At 45.2% G+C, this 21,319-nt stretch overlaps 1 protein-coding gene and 1 non-coding gene across 2 annotated transcripts in view; one reads left to right on the top strand and one right to left on the bottom strand.

The window, feature by feature from the left end:
* Window positions 1–7,779: 7,779 nt before the first annotated feature.
* On the top strand, window positions 7,780–7,852 carry TRNAR-ACG (transfer RNA arginine (anticodon ACG)). The gene has a single exon. It is a non-coding gene; the product is annotated as a tRNA-Arg (tRNA).
* Window positions 7,853–8,708: 856 nt separating this feature from the next.
* Window positions 8,709–21,319, bottom strand: part of LIMD1 (LIM domain containing 1) — a 32,447-nt gene continuing 19,836 nt past the window's right edge. The window contains exons 3-8 of the mRNA XM_058040632.1: window positions 19,331–19,398; window positions 18,308–18,370; window positions 16,823–16,953; window positions 15,632–15,683; window positions 14,874–14,942; window positions 8,709–13,921 (exon numbers count right to left, since the gene is read on the bottom strand). Of these exons, the coding sequence (XP_057896615.1) occupies window positions 13,784–13,921; window positions 14,874–14,942; window positions 15,632–15,683; window positions 16,823–16,953; window positions 18,308–18,370; window positions 19,331–19,398 (521 nt within the window). The 3' untranslated portion in view covers window positions 8,709–13,783. The remainder of the gene's footprint in view (window positions 13,922–14,873; window positions 14,943–15,631; window positions 15,684–16,822; window positions 16,954–18,307; window positions 18,371–19,330; window positions 19,399–21,319) is intronic.

Raw genomic sequence — 21,319 nt, 5'->3', positions numbered from 1 at the left:
TTAAACCAAAAACAGATCAGACCACATCCCTAATGCAAGTCTAATAAACATAAGTTGTAAACACACCTGTTTCACATTAGTGTTGTAAGTATTGCAAGAATCCACTGGAAACAACACAGAAATGGAAAAGTTCAAGTGGCACATGAATTTATTGAAGCAGGGGTCTCAACACTACCATTTCCCAGGTGAGTTAGCCAGGTCTACATAACCAGACAGACAAGTCACACATCGACTTCCTGTTCACACCTCATTGCCATCTTTGCTGTCCTTCCCCCAAAACCAGCACAAAACTCAATGCTAGTCATTAACAGTTTTTAGAAGTGTTCCTTAAAAACACACCCACTGGGGTAATTGCAAGAAGCCAGACAGGTTACACTGTGCATGGATAGGAGGGATATGCAGAAGTGGCTTGTAGCCATACACAGGAAATGCTCAAGAAAAAAACAAAATGCCTCAAACACTCTTAAACTATTGCTCTTGACTCTTACAGTGATTTTCTTAGTTTAAGGCTTGACAAGACATGGGGTCAGAGTTTTAAAATTCTTGTTCTGGTGACAGGGTAGGTATTTTTAGGCTCCTTCTCCCTAAACAGATCTTGCATTTCTACGCATCTTTTATTTTTTTTAATGCTTCAGAAAGCTGAATTAGAATCCTAATTTAGATCAGAGGAGTCTGATAGCCAGGTTTGGTAGCAGGGTGAGGGGGGCTACTACAGAACTGGCTGCTGTGAGAAGCTGCTGGAAGCCTCCTGTGTCTGACAGAGCCATCTCAGCCAGCTCCAAGACAGACCCACTGCTGGCCAACGCCAACCCACCAGTGACAGTGGCAGCACCTCTGGGACTGCCACTGTCACTTTTAAGAAGGAGAAAATGCTCACCACAACAGCAAAATCAAGCAGCAGAGAGAACAGGAACAACCCTGCAGACACCAAGGTCAGTGCAGAACGAGGGGCAGAAGGTGCTCCAAGAGCAGCAGAGATTCCCCTGCAGCCCTGGTGAAGGCCAGTGAGGCAAAGCTGTCCCTCTGCAGCCCAGGGCACAGACCCACCTGCAGCCCTTGGAGCGCCACAGCAGAGCAGGGTGATGCTGGGTAGAACAGGGTGCTAATGACACCAATGCTGGAGGTTTGAGGAGAGCAAATACTGAACTGAAAAAATCCACCAAACAACATAATACAACAAACTGTAAAGCAATTAATAGTTAAGTGTTTATTCATTAGATAATTTAACTTCATTATAGTCTATGGGTCCTAAAATGGGAAACATATCTACAGTTTTCTGTAGGATATCTACAGATTTCCTTTGTAAATCAGCATCCTTAAATCTTTCATGTACACATATTAAATGCTTTATCTTTGAAAATAAAACATGAGAGTAAGAACTATAAATGTGCAGTACACTGAAGCCTTAAAACACCTATTTTACCTCCATTGCTTCTGTTTTTGATGAAGTACACATGAGCATCCCCAGCTCTTTAGGGGAGTTTCACAGCAATAATGGGAGCTGTCTTCATGGCAAAAAGCAAACATGCTTACACAGATAGAACAGGGGCAAGAAAGCTTAAAGACACCTACAAACGCTCACTTTGGTAATGAAGCTAAAAAGAAAAGAGGATATACCATTTAAGGTGCAGTCAGAAAGCTACTGCTAGCTGGCAGGAGGCAGCAGGACATTTTTTCCACAAGAGAAAGCTGCAGCTCATTGGTTTAGTTGAATGCTCATCTTTCTCTGGGATGTCAGCTGACACACAAGATTCCAGCTAAAACAACAACTGGGAAGAGACTCTATGAAGTTTAATATTGGATCTGTTGTGCCATTAACACAGATGCTTATGGACTCTTACTCATCTGAGCATCTCAAGCAAAGTAAGTTGAAAAAACACATTAACTTAGCAGGTCACAAACAAAGTGTTGAGAACTACAGTTTCAGTTTTTGAACACTCTCTATGAAGAGCACAACACAGACAAGACATCTACACTGACTGTACAGAGCACAAAAAGCATTTCCATCCATGATAATATTTTTAAAAACTGCTCCTTACACTATAAAGTGCAACATGGCCCTGAACTACTACAGTCTTGGAACAGAGATTCACATGCATATTGGTTAAAGCCTGTTTTTAACAAACAGAGAAGCAGCTTACAAACCTCAAATAATTGTCATATAACAAATGTTGTCTTTATCACACGCAAGAATAACAATTTCTCCCTGAAGAACAAGAAGTCTTTTATCTCAATATCCCCAAACTGAAAAGAAACCAGAGAGAATTAGGGCTGCCACTGCAAATCATGCTGTTCTCTCAATGTGTGTCATACATCCTGCTTTGCCAGATCACATCCCAGCATTTCTCTCTCTGAAATCCTAGACCATGTTATTTCCTGCCACTACCATTGCTTTTAACAACTTTATCATCCTAATTTCCTTTTACACACTGTCTATAGTTTAAGGAAAACTAGAAGTTTATGTTTCACATTTATTCAAAGTCCTCTTCCCATGGCACCCTCCAGGACCAAATTTGGTGACAAAAGTGTAGTGGAGAATGTAAGGCAAATCATCCCTGCTTTCAGCTCAAGGGACCAAAAAGGCTTCAGCAGCTTGCAGCAGTCTGAAACAGAAATGTTGACTCTTGAGTGAGAGGGCAATCAGGGGTAAGAGGAAATGAAGTTACCAATCTACAAAGTTGACAGAACCTGAACAAATACTACACTCTTGGGGTCATCTTTAAAAACTGCCTTAAATAAAGCTGTGCAACACAAACAGGAAAGCCTAAGGCCCTGCAAGATACTGAACTTGTGCTTCAGAAGAAGTGGGATAATTAGTGCTCTACAAAATCTCCAACAGAAAGATGATTCACTTAGTCCTTGCCTCATTTGTGCAAGAAGTTCAACATTTCCTAAAATATAGTTGAGGAAGAGGCCAAGACTCCAAGCAGTTCCAGCCCAAATGGTGATTTACAACCTCACCAATTACCAGAACTAGCTAGTAGGCTCATTCACACTTAAATGCATTTTTCTGTCCTAAAATTGCTAGAGTCAAGATGATTTCCTCTCACTTGTCTTTCAGAAAGGAAACTGATGAACACTGCATGCAAGAATTGGTTCATCTCCAAACTGTGCTCACCAGCAAGCCTGTATGTCTATCACAAGTTTAGACAGCACACATGCTCATTTTGATCATCTGACAGGGAGATAGTAAATGGTGAAGAAAGGATCATTCACAACTAGAAACTGCAGATTCATTCTATTTTTTAAAATGAAATAAGGACAGATGAAATCCAAGTGACAGTATTGTATAAAAAAATAACAATCAGGAAAGCAGTATTTCATAGAAGCCCACAGTGTCTGCAGTTATGAACTGGTTTTCATACACCCAACCACATTCTGGTTTTGTATAAACTTCCTCTGTGACAGTGGAGCCTGCCTTCTCCTCAGCTACATTGTCTCTGCTGTCTAGAACCATACAACACATCAAGGGCTCTTGCTGTGTCACCATCTTGCTTCCCTTAGAACTTAACAGCATGCCAAATCTTCACAACATTTGAGTCCTTCTATTTCCTTTTTTTTTTAATTGAAGGAAAACTGACCACCATTATAATGAACTATTTCTCAGTACTGCTAAAGAAGAAAGGATGTGATAAGTGCAAATGTTTTACATTTTTACTATAACTCACGTTACTCAAGAGAGGAAGTATTGAAGAACTGCAATAACCAAATTCCCATTTCAAATATTACTGAAGGTGACTTGAATTATTTTGATAGTCTTCTGCAATTGAAACTGTGTAGATTGATGCTTGAGGTAATGCAAGTCAGTAGATTTCATTCCTACAATTCAAAGTTGCAGGGGAAAAGTATTGATTCCATAAGAGAGACATTAAAAAAAACCCAAAACCAGAACAAACCACTGCTTGCTTACATCAAGTGTAAAGTCAGACTCCTTTACAGTTGTGAGATAGTATTTCTTTTGTTTATGTATTTGTTGAGAAGTTTCACTTCCTTAGTTATGCTATAAAGCAGCTCTATCATACAGATGATGCACAGTTGCATCCCACACTTTAATTAGGCTGATCTTACACACAGGAATATTCCTGTGCTCAGATCCAGCATGACAGAGGACCCAGCATGCTCTAATGGCCACTAAAGATAGTGCTTCACTCAATATCACTTCAGCCTTCTAGGCCTCAACAGCCAAATCCTTACTTCAGTAATTGATTATTTCACCATAAATACTTAACGTTGCTCTAATGCAGGAAACTTTGATGTCAGCCTCTGAATACTGTAATAAAGCAACCCAGAAGCACAGCCTGTACTGCACAGAGATGCATTTAGGATCTTGAGCACAGCAAACTGCTCTGCAGTGAGATACAGGATGATAGTTTATGCAGAGTCCCAACAGTATGTTAACTAACAGAGTGAACACACTGGTGGTTTCAGCACTCCAGAGATTCCAGATTTTCTAGGTGAGCAGGTGTGCTAATTATACGTCTCCCATAAATATTACTCCTTGAGCAGAAACAGCTCAAGGAATTGGAACATCTCCCATACAGCAGTAGTTGCTGCAGGGAGAAAAACCCCAGGATTTAGAAAACTAATGGAAATACCATTTAAAAACAACAAAGAAAAGGCATGTATTAAAGGCTACATAGTGTCTATTTCTACTGAAGTTTCACTCTAGAGGAAAATAATTTACTGTATAAATTAATGTCCTGCTCAACCAACATCCCTGAGCTTTACCATGACAGCTGCTTAGATGGAGCAGGAAGAAAGACTAGCTAAAAATCCCTTTCTATAAGTGTTCTTCAAACCCAAATGCCCTTTCAGCCCTCCCCCAAACACACACACGAGTGGAAGGCACTGTGTTCCAGGGCAGTGGCCACCAAAGACCGACAAATACTTTCACAAAGCATGTGAGGCAACATAACTACAGGCAGGAGGAGTTAAACCTGAAACACAGCTAGGGTCATGGACCCACAGGATACTGAGAAGGGTATCAGCAAGGTAAGCCTTCATCCAAGCACAAAGAAAAAAAGTGATTTTAACTGAGCCAAAACAACAGTCAGAATTTGCTCTATTCTGCAGACACATGTCCTTCAACAATCAGTTTTAAATATTAACTGGACTGGCAACTCCATTGCCAGCAGTGGATGCAATACCTGCAATAGCTGTTTGAATTTTACAATTTATTCCTGAGGCTACCAGAAGAAGTTAATTAAATATAGCAATGCCAGAGGCGACAACTGTGGATAGCAGTTTTCAGGTTCATAGTTTTCCCAATAACTGTTGCTGTAACTCAGTAAGTTCCACAAGCAGGACAAATGCCAGACATCAGCTCTTTCACTGTTACCACCTGAACTTGAGTGATGACACAGGTCAAAGCACAAGGGGTGTGAACCACTGCTTTTGATATGGTGGAGAATACAAGGGGTTTGTTCTGAGAGCTAGAACCTGTGGCTGGGTGTACAGAACGGGGCCCTGCAGAGCACAGCAGTCAGGGAAGCTCCATACAGACTCCCCAGAAAAGGGGCAGCCGCAGAATCTGACCTTATCATCTTGAGAGTGAGTAATCAGCCAAAAACCCAAACCCAAACACTGCTAAATCCCCAAACTGAAGTCTAGCCTGGACTTTTCATGAGAACATTCTCCTTTGACCTTGACAAGCTGGTAGGTTTGACTCATGACACAAGTTATGGCCCTTATCTTCAAATGCTGGTAGAAAGGCTGCAGCCACTATCACAACTTGGTATAATGACAAGAAAATAAGCTCATTTTTCAGAGCAGAAAACAATTCTGTTTTCATGTTGATGAAAAAACTCATGTTAAACTACATCTGAGACAGCCTTGTTCTAAAAAGATCAAAGCTTACTTTTAGCCAAGATTAAACTTTGAATGAGAGAATTCTTTACTAGCCTGTATCCAGAAAAATGCTTTTACTTGAAAAATTCTCAGTAAGAACAACTGTGCACTACAAGTCACACAACTGCTACTCACACAACTCACCTTGCTCCTCTGCAGCCAAAAGGATCACAAGATCAGTGTAAGGAAAGACAAATACTGCTAAGGTGACAAGAGAAGGAAAAAAAAAAAAAGAAAGTTTTCTGCCAAGTGAAGTCTTTCTACCATCACTGATGATGTTACTCTTCAGGAATACTCAATTATCTCCAAGGCTGGTGTACCCTCACATACCTACCTAACCAAAATAAGAAGACTGGTGACTTTGAAACACATAACAGCATTATGGCAAACTGTTTATACAGACCTGCAAAAGATCTGTTTGCTCTGAATGCAAAAGATGACTGTCAAATGAAACTCAACAGAGCATAAAGTACAGCTAAATCAGGCTTAAGAGTCACTTTCAGATTTTGCTGCCTGAAAACGGCATCTGTAACTCAATCATGGAGTTTCCAGCTACTGTTTAGAGGTCAAAAGCCTGGGAATGCCTTTAGGACACACAAAGACACTTCACTTTTGGCTTCAGACAGTCATGAAGAGTCTCATGCTCAGAGCAATATCCTCGGGAGTTCGAACTGGTGTGAGGGTTTATAATGCAGATGCCTCTTGCAGCATTAACTTTGTGCTGCTTTCGGTTATGCAACTTCTGCTGCTGTATTAAAGCAGCAAACAAATATCTGGCATACACACACGTTCAAAGGGTTACAGTCTCCCCTAAAAAAATTTTTGTTTTAATAATAGAATTAAACTGGGGAGTTAGAAGAATTTATCTGCAAAAGTCACAGCCGGCACTGCACAGCAGAGTCTCGAAAGTTCAAAGCCCTCAAAGTTCAGTCATCGACTGGCTTCCAAACCATCGCACATCACAAAAAAAGCAGATTTGTGTGATGAGAGAGCGATGGGCAAGCACGCCTAGGGAACCTTGTGCTGGCAAGCAGCGCTGCACACTGACAGCAGCAGCAAGAGGGCAGAACCCCAGAGCTGTCAGGGCTGGGGCACCTCCGGAGAGCACCGGGCCCGACGCCCTGCCCAGGCACGGCCACCCGGAGCAGGGGACACAGCAACGCGGCCAGGCGGGGCTGGGATGGCTCCAGGGACGGAGCCTCCACAAGCAGCGGGCAGCGCAGGCTGCTCACGGCAAGGGAAACCCCTCAGGCACTGACCTCCGGGACCGCGGGAGGGCAGCGGGACAGACAGACAGACAGACACGGGAGCCGCCCGCCCGCCTGCCCGCAGCGCCGTGGGATGGACGGCGACAGGGGACCGTGCCTGCGGCCAAAGTCCTCCCTCCCCATCCTCCTCCCGCACGCAGCCGCCGCCTCAGGCCAAGCCCTTCGCGGTCACCCGGGGGAGCGAGGGGGCCGAGACGGGCAGCAAGGGCGGAGGACAGGCCGGGGGAGGGCAGGGGACAGCCGGGGACGGGTGACCGTCGCTCCACCGGGGGCTCCTCCCTTCCCTTTCCCTCCTCTTCGGCAGGTGCCAGAGCCGCGCCACCCCCGTCCCAGCGGGTCACTCACAGCTTCAGGCTGGCGTAGGCCGCCGCTGCCGTGGTTCCCACCGGTGCCGCCGTCGCCATCCGTCCCCTCGGGCTGTCCCCGGCTGCGGGCTCCGCTCCGACCCGGCCGCTCCCTCCCTGCCCGACTGACGCGTCCCTGGGCCGAAGCGACGGGGCCCCGCTCGGGACAAACCTCCGCGGGCGCGCTGGCGAGCCCAGGCCGGGGCGCCGCCTATGGCAGGGGAGGGCGGGGCCGGGCGGACTCGTCAGCCCCGCCATTGGCTGAGGCGGCGAGAGAGAATTGTGCTGAAGTGCGCGGGGGCAGGGAGCGCTCTCGAGCAGGGCCAGTGGCGCAATGGATAACGCGTCTGACTACGGATCAGAAGATTCTAGGTTCGACTCCTGGCTGGCTCGGCTGCTCCTTTTTCATTCCTGGTTGTAATTATATATTTTTTTTTTTCTGTTTTCAGCGAAGGATGCTGCCTACGGTCCCCCCACTTCTTATATGCTCACCGCTGCCACATCTTTGCCCTCAATGTGGGAGTCTCCAAACCTCCCAGGGCTGGGTGATGTTACAGGGCTTCCTGCCCTTGGCAGTGCCCCAGCTCAGGGACAGCTGCTGTCCATTACCCTTCCTGATCCTGCAGGTTATGGGGTTTGGCAAGGAGCAAACCTGGGGCACCTCCTGGCCCACAAATCCAGCTCTCTGGGTGTCATGCCCCAGGTTTGGGCAGCTTCTTGCCCCATGGATTGGGAACTATAATTAGTTATTCCTATGTATTTGTTTCATTTAGCTGACACCTCCAAGCTGCTGTGTGCTGCTTGTCCAACATCCAGTCTTCGGGTCTGAGGCATCTGGTAGCTGATAGCAGGGGCACCATGGGAACACCATCCAAATCCCTCAAGGAACCCACCCCCACCAATGCTGCAAAGGAGACTCCCATGCTGGGGTCAGAGCCTGCTCCCACGTGCAGCAAATCCCTCCCCACACCCTCAGCCTGGGCCTCCCTAGAATGATGCCAGAGCAGGACAACCTCCAATGGAGCTGCAGCAAATACCAGCTGCCTGCAAAGGACTGCAAATTCCCAGGAACCCCACTGAGGTGGTTCTCCCCACCCCCAGCCACTGAGGTGGGGGGACCGGCATAAGGAAGAGGTTGGGAAACCATCAATTCACAGCATAACTCCCCCCACCATGGACTCTGGGCAATGACAGTCATTTTAAGTTTAGGAAAGACTTGACTCTGAGTGTTGCTTAAGATACTGTCTTTAATCACTGAAATCACAACAGGCCAGTGGCTACCGGTCTCCATTCTTTATAAATACTTAACAGCACAGAGGAAAAGAGGGCTGTGTTCACAGGAGGCTAAGGTTAGTTACACCAGCACAAATCCTAAAATACTCTCTCCTGGAGCTGAGCTTCGAAGGAAACATAAAATAACTAGTACCATTCAGTATCGTTAGGCAGGCTCTGGATTTGCTTTCTGGATGCAGAAAGGCAGAGCCTGGGGGTGTGCTGGGTCCCTGCCTGGCCCTGCTCCGCAGACCTGCTGCGTGGGGAGGAGGGCTGGGCTGGCCACTGCAGCCCTGTCATCCCTCCACCAGGGCCACAGGGCATTCCTGCCTCTACAGGACTCTCTGCCATGGATTTGCACGTGAGGACAGTTTCTTCTCATCTCCCGTCGTGTACGAGTGGGTTACAGATGCACTGCCACACCAACTTCTGGCTGCCCTGGAAGAAAGCTTTGAAGAAAGGATTTTTATTGCTCAGGAAAGCTTTGCTTCTCTTATGAAAAAGGGTGGGTGAGCAGTTCCAAGCTCTGTCTGGGCTCGTGGCAGGAAGATGTCTGCCCAGTCAGCTCCAGTGAGGACAGCCAGAGCCACTGCAGCCAGCGAGCAGCAGGACTCAGAAATGGAAAAGAAAAATGAACAAATGCTGTGCCACGATGAGAGATGCAAAGCCCGTCCCAGTTTCTCCCAGTGGCACTCACAGGATGGGGGAAAGGGAAGTGTATCTGGTCATGGCCCTTCCCTGCCTGCAGGTACTGACTCCAGGGGTATTGCCCAGTGATGAGGCAGGCCTGGGTCAACGTGGCATTACATTCATGCACAGAAAGTTCCTCAAAAGGCACCTACAAGCACTTGGCATGGGCACAGAGGTGTGAAAGGCAGGTGTGCCATGGGCAGCACCTGCCACACATCATGTGCATGGACACAGCTGCACAGAGCACCCCAAAAGTGAGAACATAGCAAGTTGTCAAGGCCCACATGGTGTTTTTTTTTTTTTTAAGATAATCCTTTCTTTGGAATGGCCAGCCAGACCCATGGCAGCTCTTGGATGCCCAGTTTCCCCCTTTCAAGGCTGCCACATCACACCTGACTGCTGATGAAACTCCATCATCATTTACAGACTAAGCGGCTATTCACTTCATAGTAAAAAGATCTAAAACAAAAAAAATAAAAGAGCATTTAAATCTTGAAAGACTGGGAAAACGTTTTAAAAGCCCCCAAATGAAATTCAGAAGCTGAAGAGCCACAGATCTTTTCAAATGCTCTTTACCAGAGTGTTAGAAACTGCTGTTCCCTGTGTTTTAACATCAGGGCAGCTTCCCAAAATGCTTTGATCACAGGTGCTTATTACACTTTAAATTACACAAAAATGTCTGCTGCTTCTGTAGCTGGGGCTTTCCCCCGGCTCTGATGCAAAAATCCCTATTTAAATGAGTTTCTGTGTTTTAAGCAATAGAAATTTAACATCATGAATGAACATGATCTGAATTAAAAAATCTTTTAAGCTCTGATTCCTGAAAGCAGGCTTCAGGGAATTCACTTGAATAACTATTTGCATGAGAGTTACTCATTAACAGCACAATGGGACTTCCGAGGGTCCCTTACTTTAAAGCCAGTCAGAAGAACTTGCTGGGGGAGGAACCAAGACTAACATTTCATAGCATGTTTTCATAGCTTCTTAATAAATTAAAAGGCAACAAGATTCACGTGAACAGCAAAACCCAATGTGTACCAGCCAGAAGACAGGTGGAATTTAACATGTTTTTTGAAATTCTTGTGAAGAGGACACAAAGTGTCACACCTCCAGCTGCAGAGCTATTTCTCCCTTTGGGGGAGCTGCCTGAAGGCAGGCAGGGAGGGCTGAAGCTCCACAGATGCCTGGTGGAGGGTCGGGAGGAGGAGAAGGTTCCCCTCTGGGCAGGATGTCCTGCCTCCCCCTGTGCCAGACCCACTGCCAGGCAGCTGCAGAGCTGGGGAAAATCAACAGGGACTCAGACACTCACAGCCTGGGAGAAATAATACTGAGCTTAAAGGAATTCAAACTCCCAGAGACAGAAGCAGGGCAAGTTAGCACACACAGGGGTGCAGGGCAGTGCAGCAGATGCTTTAGCTTCAAAACCACAAGATCACAGGCTCCTTTTTTCAAGAGCTTCACACTGTCACTTCCAGCTCTTTTTGTAAATACAGGAAAGGAGAGTGTTAGCATTTAATAATTTATAGGGGACCTTAAAACTGGAAGTAGGGCAGCCTTCATTTCCCCAGTGCTGAGGGATAGAGGATGGCTGACAGGAGTAAGAAGACACTGTGTGGGAGCAGAGGCCAAACTCTGGTGATGCAAAGAGGGCTCATGCAGGACATCTTGCCACAAACTGCTGCCCTTGAAGCTTTCCATGAAAGAAAATTATCCTTCTCCCCATTCCCCTCTCTCCTGCTTATGTTGAGGTTTTGGGGAAGGCTGCAAGGCTGAGACAGAAGTTTAAACTGCAGTTTAAAATTAAAATACCAGTCCCACTAGTGTTTTCAGATCTTTACAAAATGAAGGCCAAAAAACGTGCACAAGGGCTTGATCTAAAAAATCAAGAGGTAGCAAAAGCATGAACTAAATAGCAGCTGGTCTTTCAGAGGCAAGAGATGACCAAGGCTGGTATTTCCAGCTCACTTCAAAAAAACACGTTGGTATCTTGTTGCCTTCACTGCAAAAAGCAGCCCAGGGCACAGAACCACCTGCCCAGGACTATTTGAATTATTTACTAGGGATTGTGAGCTGGTGTTATTTTCCACCTCAGTCCCTTCAGACAGTCCTGAGATCACAGTCACACCTGGAACTCCCCCTCCCTGCTCCAGCCTAGCTGTGCTGCAGGACACAAGCTGATGGGATGCACTGGGGTGACAGCACTATGGGATCTGCCCTGGCTGTTGCTGCCCTCAATCCATCCTGCTTGGATGCAGCACTGCTTACAGCTCCCATCCCTTTCCTAACCAGCATCTGAAGGCTAAATTTAAGGCTCTAGGAGGGCTCACATATTTGGGGTCAATTTTACCTCCTCTAAAATCATAGGTAAAACTCTCAGAAGATATATTTCACAGTGCTGAAGTGCCCTCCCTTGAGCTTTCAGTCACTCACTGAAGGGATTCATGTCCCAAGCTGCACCAAAGCTCTGGATGGCTCCCAGGCAGGACCAACCTCCAGCCCCAAGCTGCCATCCCCATCCTGAAGGGCAGTGCAAACAGGCAGAGGCACTTGCAGCTGGATGGGGCAGAGGGCTGGATGGTCAGCTGGCACCATGAAACTCCAGGCCAGGCCCACCCACCAAGCTCTGAGGCTGGGGCAGTTTCACATTTCAGCCACGGGGAGATGATTTACAGGCAGAGACTTGCTGCTACCTGACACCTGTGCTGCTCCAGATGGGCACACGTTGCTGTCTGACTACATCAAGTGAAGTTCAAGCTACATCCCTGCTATTGGAAAAGAGGTTTGGTTGAACTCTAATGGGTTTTCAGCATGGGAACATTTTGGGAGTCCCACTGCCATGGCTCAGCTAATTTATTGTCATTTCCACACTGAAAAGATCTTCAAGAATGTCATCCCATCCTTTGCCAGTCAGAACCAAATTTACATCTTCAGCATAGATACATGAGGATTTAACTAATTTTCCACACAAAGAAAGAGTAGTTAAGATCCCCAACTGCATCTGAGGCTTTAAATTAAGAACTTTTTGTTAAACAAAAGTACCAGTACATGAGGGGCTGCACAGCTTTGGTAGGGACAGAACATGCACTGCAGGCACACCTATCAGAAATGTAACACATCAGGGGAACAGATTGCTTTGAATATAAAGCAGGGAGCGGGGGAGTGGGAGGGTCAAGAAAAGAAACAATTTGCCTTCCTGCTTTCTCAGCAGAAGGGAAAGTAAGGGCCAAACTCTCTAACCCCTTGCTCAGATAAGCTGTTATTATTCATAGGAGCAAATCTGTTTATGCCAACATACACATCTGAGTTCAGGTTGTGGAGCTGGGCTCTAAATCCCTGCGTGACAAAGCCTTCATAACAATCCCAAGTTCACTCCCCAAACTCTGAATAAGCACCACTATGAAATGGCTTTGTGCTGGGTAAACACCATGAAAAGGAATAGCCAGACTGAGGGCTGAGCTGTGAGGCCAAACTGGAAAACCCAGGCAACTGTCTGTGTATGGAGAGCTTTTTTCCAAAGAGAGCTCTGCAAGTAAGAATGAGGGTGGATTTCTCCCATGTCCACACTTTCAGCATCCCGACCTTTCCTTTCCAAATATGATCCACTATTTAGACTCTGACACAGCAGACTGGCCCCTGTGTGTCATGCTGACACACAAGCCTGGGCCACAAGTCACTGCAGTAGCTTAGCCTAGCTTGTTCCAGTTTTTGGTTCTGTTTGAAATGGGATGTTGGCCTCCAGTTGCCAGACAGCATTGCCTGGTTGGCGCTTGGAGAGTTGGTACTCTTACAGCCAGACTTGATACTGGAGTTCAGGGAATTAACTGAAAGGTCTGAGTGTGCCATTTTGCATAGACTCCTTTCTTTTGTTTTCCTAAAGAATTAATAAAAACGGAGAGTCTCTAAAAAGCTGGTACTAATAGGTTCAGAGAACCTGGTGAAATGTGCTTTCAGGAAACAGTAGACTGATGGGATGTCCCCAGCAGGCAGGCAGGCAAGCCAGCCTCTGGCTTTTTAATTGTGCATGGCACTATGTGAGTTCATAGGCACGAGAGCAAATTGTGCTTTCACTGAAGAATCTTCCAAAACGTGCCCAGAGGAATCTCCAGGCAGCAGAAAAAGACACGTAAAAGTAAACTGATCAGTTTAGGTAACATGCCACATTCTTGGTCAAGTAGACATGGTTTGATGCAGCTGAAACCCACAAGCATACAAACTTGGTGAATCCAGCAAAAATCTCTCATATCCTTTGACAGGAACATTGCTGACTGGCAAAAAACATGCACAGGAAATCAGCTGAAGGTGGGGAGAGGGGGATCCTGTAACAACTCTTCTGTCACCGCTTCCCAAAGCTGGCCACAGTGACTAGTAGTGGTGCTGGTAGGCAGCTGCTGGGGTTGTGCCATTCTCTATGTGCTTCAGGTGACAGGAGTGACAAAGCAAATGTTCATCCAGTGGGTAGCAGCGATGCCCGTCTTCGTCGTTGAGCTCCATCCCACAGTCCTGCAAAGAGAGGCCGTGCAAATTATCAGAGCTTGTGCCCATCTCCCAGTGTCAGCTGGGGTCTGGCTTCTAGGAGAGTCATTTTGTGACAAGGACAGACAACACCCAGCCAACAGCTCCTTCCCAATAGGTCCAGCATGTACCAGAAGAAGAAAAACACAGGCATTTTGATGGGCAGCCTTGTACAAATTTGTTCAAAGCAGTTTTATTGAATAAGCTTTATCTTGTGGTAAAGTGCAACCCTCTGTATTTTAAATATGCTTGTGTCTCCTTACACTGTCAGGTAAGATTCACCTCTTCACATTACAGTTGTACTGATGTGAAATCAGATTGTGGAGTCAGGGCCTCTTTTTACTGCATTATAAGCACAGTGAGAAAAAACAACTACATATTTTAATTCTCAATGCAGAAGTAAGGCAGCTTTCTGAGAAGCCCTGCACAGACTAAATGGTTTTTAAGAGCTGGCATCTCCTGGAATTTTTTCTTGTGCAGCCACATCCTTTCTCCAGCCTCAAGGACACATTCATTTCCCATGAGAGTGAAGGTAATTTACACCCCGCAGGATCAGTCACCACCGTAGCATTTTTCAACAATCTGACTTGGAAATCAGATACACTGATGTGATCTGGAGCTGGAGGCTTCTGGAAGGCAGCAATAGACCTTACTAAGTCACCATGTTTCCTGCATTAACAAATAAACTGCCAAGTTTGAAAAGCAGTAATTAACTGGTTGCCCGTAACTTTACGGATGGCAAATGAAATTAGAACTGAAACCCATTGCTGCAAAAACTTTTGTCCTCAATCTGGAAACTTCTCAGTCACTGACAGAAAGGGTCTGACACTGAAGGTTTGAATTGCTCAGCTGCTGTAAGGCAGGAGATTTATTTCCATCTTAAAAACAACAGCAGTTATGACTATTAAGTGCCCAGTCCCTGAGAAAGCTGCTGACCTACCTCGCAGTGATAACATTCCACATGGTAATCCTTGTCCATGGACACAACCCGAATGGTCTCATCAGACCCCTGTGAGCATTGGAGCAAAGCAGAAATTACAAAGGATTACAGCAGGATCAGACACATGCACTCTGTAGATTGCTTCCTGCAACAAAATGAATGTTGAGGAAATGCATTTGGGCAGCTGGATGGAGACCACAAATAAATCCTGCCACTTGCAGTTATTTTTACAGTAAAGCTTCATCACAGACTGACTGCAGATATCCTCTAAAATGTGATACCAGAAGTGTAAAAATGTTCTCTGTTTAACAGTAACAGCTATCAGAAATCACAAATGAATCACTTGGTAATTTCAACAGATCACATTTTTCACCATTGTAAATTAGTTTTGCCTAAGATTCATCTCCAAGCATTAAAATGTGTTAGTCCCACAGTGGTCACACAGAGGACATTCATGAGTACCACCAGCATCTACTGACATAAAGGAAAATTCCCCTGAACATAAAACTAGCAGCAGCATGATCCTGCAGGAGATGAAAACAGCAGCCTGGCAGAGGAGCAATAAGCTTCACCAGTGAACAAAAGAAGGGTCACATCTCAAGAACAGTGCATGAGCTTAGACCAGAGGGTTGCACTCCAGAGGAAGCAACCATCTCTCCCCATCAACAAGCACATTTGTTTTGACACATGGTCAAGTGTGAAAGAGAGCAAGGCCTGACACTCCTCCCCCAAAGGGATATGGAATTAAAGGCTCTCACCTCAGAGGGCAGAATGGGAAGTCCACACGCTGCACACTTTGGAGCTAAAACTCTGGAAGAGCAATGAAAAATTGAAGGCAAGTTATGGAGCAACATAAAAAGAGAGGTCTGTATGTTCTCAGTGATAACATGAAAAGTTGCAGCTGTAAATTACTTATCCACAGGAAAGCTTTGCATCCTGAGACCATCAATTCATTTTAGCATTTATTTTAAGTAATGCTTGGCACACGTTGCTCAATCAGGCAAAAAGAGACCTTATATCTTACACTTAGTGCCAGAAAAAATACAAATTTTCCCTATAAAATTCCTGGCTGCTCCTGAGAGATTTGGAAGAGAAAATGAGGAGGAACTGAGCAGGACTGTCCCCAGAAAAGTACATTAAAAGAAGTGGGGAGAAAAATTTCTGCCTCTGGGCAGAAAAATTCTGAGAAAATGCCACATGACTGCACAGCTTCTTAAGGCCTTATAACACAATAATTAATTAAATTAAATTGCAAGGAAATATTAATTATTTCTGGATAATGATGGCATGCAATGGCACTAATCTTGGCAACAGGATTGTAACAACTCTAGTCTTGGTGCAACACAGAAGAGTTCCAAGGGCTGCCTGAGCAACACTTAATACTCTCCCTGCTCAGAAAATGGAGAGAGGACCAAAGCAAGCCAGAAGGACACACAAAATGTGTGCAGCTCCAATACCATAACTACCAGCCAAGAGCACAGCCATTTTATTTTACTGTCTAAATAAGAAGTGATTTTTAAAGTGGATTTATCAGTTGTTCAATTTAGAACTGGCAAAAAGTTTTGCTTTGCAGATTCAGTGGCAGTTCTTTAAAAGTCTAATTCAGCCCTTCAACAACTCAAAAAGTAAATCACATTGATTTCCACAGGCATTCACAGGCTTACCTTAAAGCAGACTAATTTTGTACATCACTGAACACTTCAGGAGCACTATTTCTAACTCTCTCTGCTTTGCAGAAGGGGCAGAGAACCTCTGAAACCCAGAGGCTATTTGGCTTCATCAGAGTTACGCAAGAGTCAACAGCTGGATAAGAGGAGAGAGGAGGAATTTCTAGGATCTAGCCCCAGCCTCAAAACTTTTAACTCTGTCTCTATTTTCTCCTAACTAGCTGAAAAGCTAAATTAGAGGCTTGCTGCTTGGAACACCACTGCTGTTTATTTTGCCCTTACTTGTGGTAATCCCTGACACAGTAGATTTTGTTTTCAGAGTCTACAGTGAACGGCACACCGTCCAGACACTCGTTGCAGATGACGCATCGGAAGCAGCCCGGATGATACGATTTCCCTAGAGCCTGCAGGATCTGCAACAGAGCAAGAGAAAGGAAAAATGCACATCAAGAGCCAATTAAGATGAAAATAGTAAACACACAGCTTTACACCAGATAATGCTGCATACTCATCAGCAGGGCTGTGTCTTTTTTCCCCTGTTTCATCTGAAAAATCAGTTGACAAGGATGGAAAGGGCAGCTGAAATCAATACACAGCACCCGACTCTAGAGATATTAATTATTAGCATGGGTACTAAAACAATTTAGAGACTCAGTCAAGGTGTTTAGCATGACAAAGGATAGAAGTGACAGAATTTAAAGAAAATAATTTCTGAAGTCAACAAGTAGAGAATACTTAGCAACATCACAAGGCACAATGTACCAGCTGAACAAAGGAAATACACTTTTATATTCCCCATGAGAAGTTGAAACTGGTATTATTGCTAGGTTTTCATAATTCCTTACATTCTGAAGGGCTTTGTACTTGCTTGCCTGGCTTTCTAATTAGCACAGACTATGGAAACACAGCTCAGACTGTGTTGAACTCAACAGCTGCAATTCACTACCTGGAATACCATGGTCCGTCAGTAGAAGGATCAGACTTCTGAGTAGGAAACAGCTTCCAATTGTAATGCTTTCCAGTGTAAGCAGGCAAACAAAGATAATTAATGATAAGCATTAGAAAATGTTGGGAGGCATGCTGTGAACCAGAAATTCCTAATTTCTTTGCCTCAGCTGTAGTCTTACACCTCCAGCTATACCAGTCTCCCTCTGAACTTCCTATAACTGAATGCTGATCCCCTGAGTGTTCCCCACCCCATGCACATCTGGAATGGATGGTACCTGCTGCAGGCTAATCCTGCTTCACAGATCTAAACTGAGGTCTGGATCACACACCCTGGGTCAAACCTGCTCCCCAGAGTATCAGCACCCACAAAAAAACAATGAGAAAGTGACTTAATGCAGAATACACATGGGAAGCCACAGCTTGACTGCAGGACAGAGAGGCTGAGAGAGCTGCTCTGATGCCTCACAGCAAGGGAGCACTGCAGAGCCACGACACTGCTGAGCAGGAAGCATCAACAGGATTACAAATACACTGTCCAGAGAAGTCCAAAAAAGGGATGAAAGACCTGGAGGCTCTGCTTTTCAACACCCACTGAAAACAGGCAGAGCAGTGTCTCTGCATGATGTACACTAGGGTGCCAGATTCACTTCCTTGAAAAAATCAACAAAAGGCTCAGTGGATTTTCCTTCTGATACCAGTCTCACACTAGGCAAACTACCAGATGATAACAGACAGCACTGGATATGAATATATTTTTCTTTTGATGCATTCTTGTAAAAAGCTGTGGGAGTTTTTTCTCCTAAAGCAATTATCACTTACCATGTCCATTATCAAATGACCACAAATGAAACACCTGTCAGCTGACTGCTGGAAACCAGAATACTGCAAGGACAGAAAAGAATTCACTTAAAATTTCACAAGGCCACTCAAGCATAAGCAACAGTGTACTGTGGAGTGCTATTTGCATATTTGTTATTGGTTCTTTTTCTGTGCTCCTTAGACAGAAAAATTAAAATTTCCAATCTTTTTTTTGTTATATAAAGGTGTGGATGTGTTTCTGAGCGCCCAGGCTCAGAAGGAGTACAAGTTCCTGTAACTTCCCAGTCCAATTTAAAGTATAAATACCATAAATGCACATGCAAATGAGGCAGTTACTAATAAGACTTATTTACATGCTTATTTGACCACATGAATCCACAAGACAAGAACCTGCTTGTGTTTATCCCATACTTATGTTGTAGTATCTGTATATATAGGCCTGGAAAGCCAAATTTTTCTTTGGTTACATGGTTATAATTCTGTTGAAGATTCTCTAAGTTCAGTGGTATTGTTCCAGCTCCCTGGTAGGATAGCAATCAAGTCTGGCCCACTGCAATTTTTTTGCTGTTTTTCCTGAGATCTATTAATAAGACACTGTCTGTCATGTCCATGCACCTTGGACACAGCACATAATCTGTCTGAATGAAGGAAATGCACACTTGGAAAATGAAATATTTTAGGTGAATTTAATTCTTTTATTTTCACCCTATGTAGAATATACTGAGGAGAACAAAGATGACTTTACCTCTCTCTGACAGAAATCACTAGGATTCATCAATAAGTAAGCAAATACAACTTTTTCAAGTCTCAAGGAAGGCTTCATCTACCAGGACTCAGGGGTAGTGTATGGATTTTTATCTGGGGTGTATGGATTTTTATCTGCACCAGCCAAGAAGGGAGGTGCAGATAAAAAAAAAAGCTCTGGGGTGTTGCTTCATGCTTAGGTACACTCACACAAAATCCATTGAGGGCAACAGAAAGATATCCATTAGGTCTCATCACAAGAGTCAACTGAGTGCTTACCAGGAAATCTTCTTCACAGTACACCTTTCCATTGACAAAATAAAAGGCTTTTCCTCTCAGCTTTCGACCTAAGGAAAAAAACACAGAGATAAGAAAAAGATCAGTAGAGAGCAAGGAGAAAATGTGATCAAAACCTGGCTACTGAGAAGCAAACAACAATGAAGACATCCAAGGACAGATGTCACAGCTGGAAAAGAGCACCTAGCCCCAGCATGGGTCTTCCCAGACTCCAGCGTGCCAAACTCTCTTCCACTGGTGGCTGCTGATGAATGCCAGTTGGTGGATCTGGACAGAAGTCCCACTTTTGGGTAGGAAGTAGGAGCTTTGCAAGCCTGGACCATCTCCTGGCAGATTACCATGTGTTGTAACTCTGGGAAGAGTGAGGGAGGATGCACTGACTCATGCTGGAAAACACCCAAGGAAAGGAGCAAGGAGGAAAGAAGAAAGGGCATACAGAGAGTGACACACACTTAATTCCCTAAAATGTCATGACCCTACTGTTTTGCTATGAGCAGCAGCTGCCAGACAAGGCACTGCAATACCTGAGCACACACTCTGCCCCAGCAGGCTCCAACACCAAAGCACTCAACAAGCTTCTCTGCTACCTACCAGTACATTTGTAACTGCAGCTGCCAACAAAAAGCTTTGAAACTATTAAAAAAAAATAAATCCAAATGTCATAATCAAGACAAGATGACAAAGTTTTTCCAAGAAAGGACTCTGCATATGGAGAGGATTTGTATTTACTTCAGCTTTCATGTTTATGCCTCCCATTCACCGTCTGTTTTCAGTTCCATGTAATCATGGCAATGTTTGCTCACACTGCCACCACTCCTAAACTTCTCCCAAGAAAAAAGGGCTAGGTTTTGTTTGTTTATAAAAAGATGCTCCTACCTCTTAGCAGCCTGGTTTCCCTACTGAGCCCAGGGTTTGAAATGCAAGCCTGGCACTGGAATGGTTCTGCACTGGAGCCCCAAGCATGTGCCAGGAGACAGAGCCCAGGGCAGGGGGAGCAGCACTGCCTGGGCACAGCTGGAGCAGGACCTGCTGCAGGCTGGTTTTGGACACCTACCAGGCACTGCTGGAAGGAAATTGCGTCTGAGACACTGGGGCCCAGAAGCCTCCTGCTTGACATGCTGCATGTGGCCAGCATAATTTAAAAAGTGATTGTCAGCTGCTGGGTGCATAGATCTGAACATCACATGGGACTGGACTGGGGGTCACCTTATGGTATGCACCCACCTGGCAGCCTTCAGTGAAGAACCACGCTGGCTGCAAGGCTTTAGGGAAAGGAGGAAGCCAAGTAAACCCAAGAAACAAGTGGGTTTTCAAGAAACAAATGTTACAGTTTTCTGCATACGCCAGAGGGCACCCTCAGGCTGGGAAACAACTCCTGCTGCCAATTTCTTCCTCTACTGCTCTCAGCTTCTCCCTGCCCACTTTTGGGATGGACTGCTCCCAGGGTCTCTTCGAGGTGAGGAAACACTTTCTCATCATACAATTGGGAAGGCAAGATGCAGGAAAAGCTCACTTCCCTATGCTGCACTGGGAACTGTCTCGATGGAGCACCTACCAAAATGGAGATGCTCCAGGGAAGCTCCAAAGTTTTGCCAGTGAATTGAGCCAGACCAGCATTTCATCAGTAGCCCTTAGTGCCCAGTCCAAGTCCCAGGCAGCAGGGCAGGTGGAGGACAGGGCAGTGTGTTTTCTCAAGGAACAAGCCCCTGTTTGCATGTGCAGGAACTTTGGGGTTAAACTGTGGGCATTGCTCAGCTCTGTGTTTACTGGAGCAGTGTAGAAGCCAAAAGCACATGTCCCTGTCACAGTCACTGTCCCCCATTCTCTTCAAATCCCTCCTAGGGACAGCCATGTAACCTGAAGGTCAGAGATGACCCAGGGCACCAGCCCATCCTTGCATCAATGCAGGCATTGGATAGGACATGGAAGAAAACCTGACAATCCTGAAAGTGTCCCACTTTGATTTTTCTC

The sequence above is a fragment of the Melospiza georgiana genome, chromosome 1, assembly GCF_028018845.1.
Source record: "Melospiza georgiana isolate bMelGeo1 chromosome 1, bMelGeo1.pri, whole genome shotgun sequence".
In the NCBI taxonomy this organism is placed as follows: domain Eukaryota; kingdom Metazoa; phylum Chordata; class Aves; order Passeriformes; family Passerellidae; genus Melospiza; species Melospiza georgiana.
This window is presented reverse-complemented; position numbering and strand designations above follow the sequence as displayed.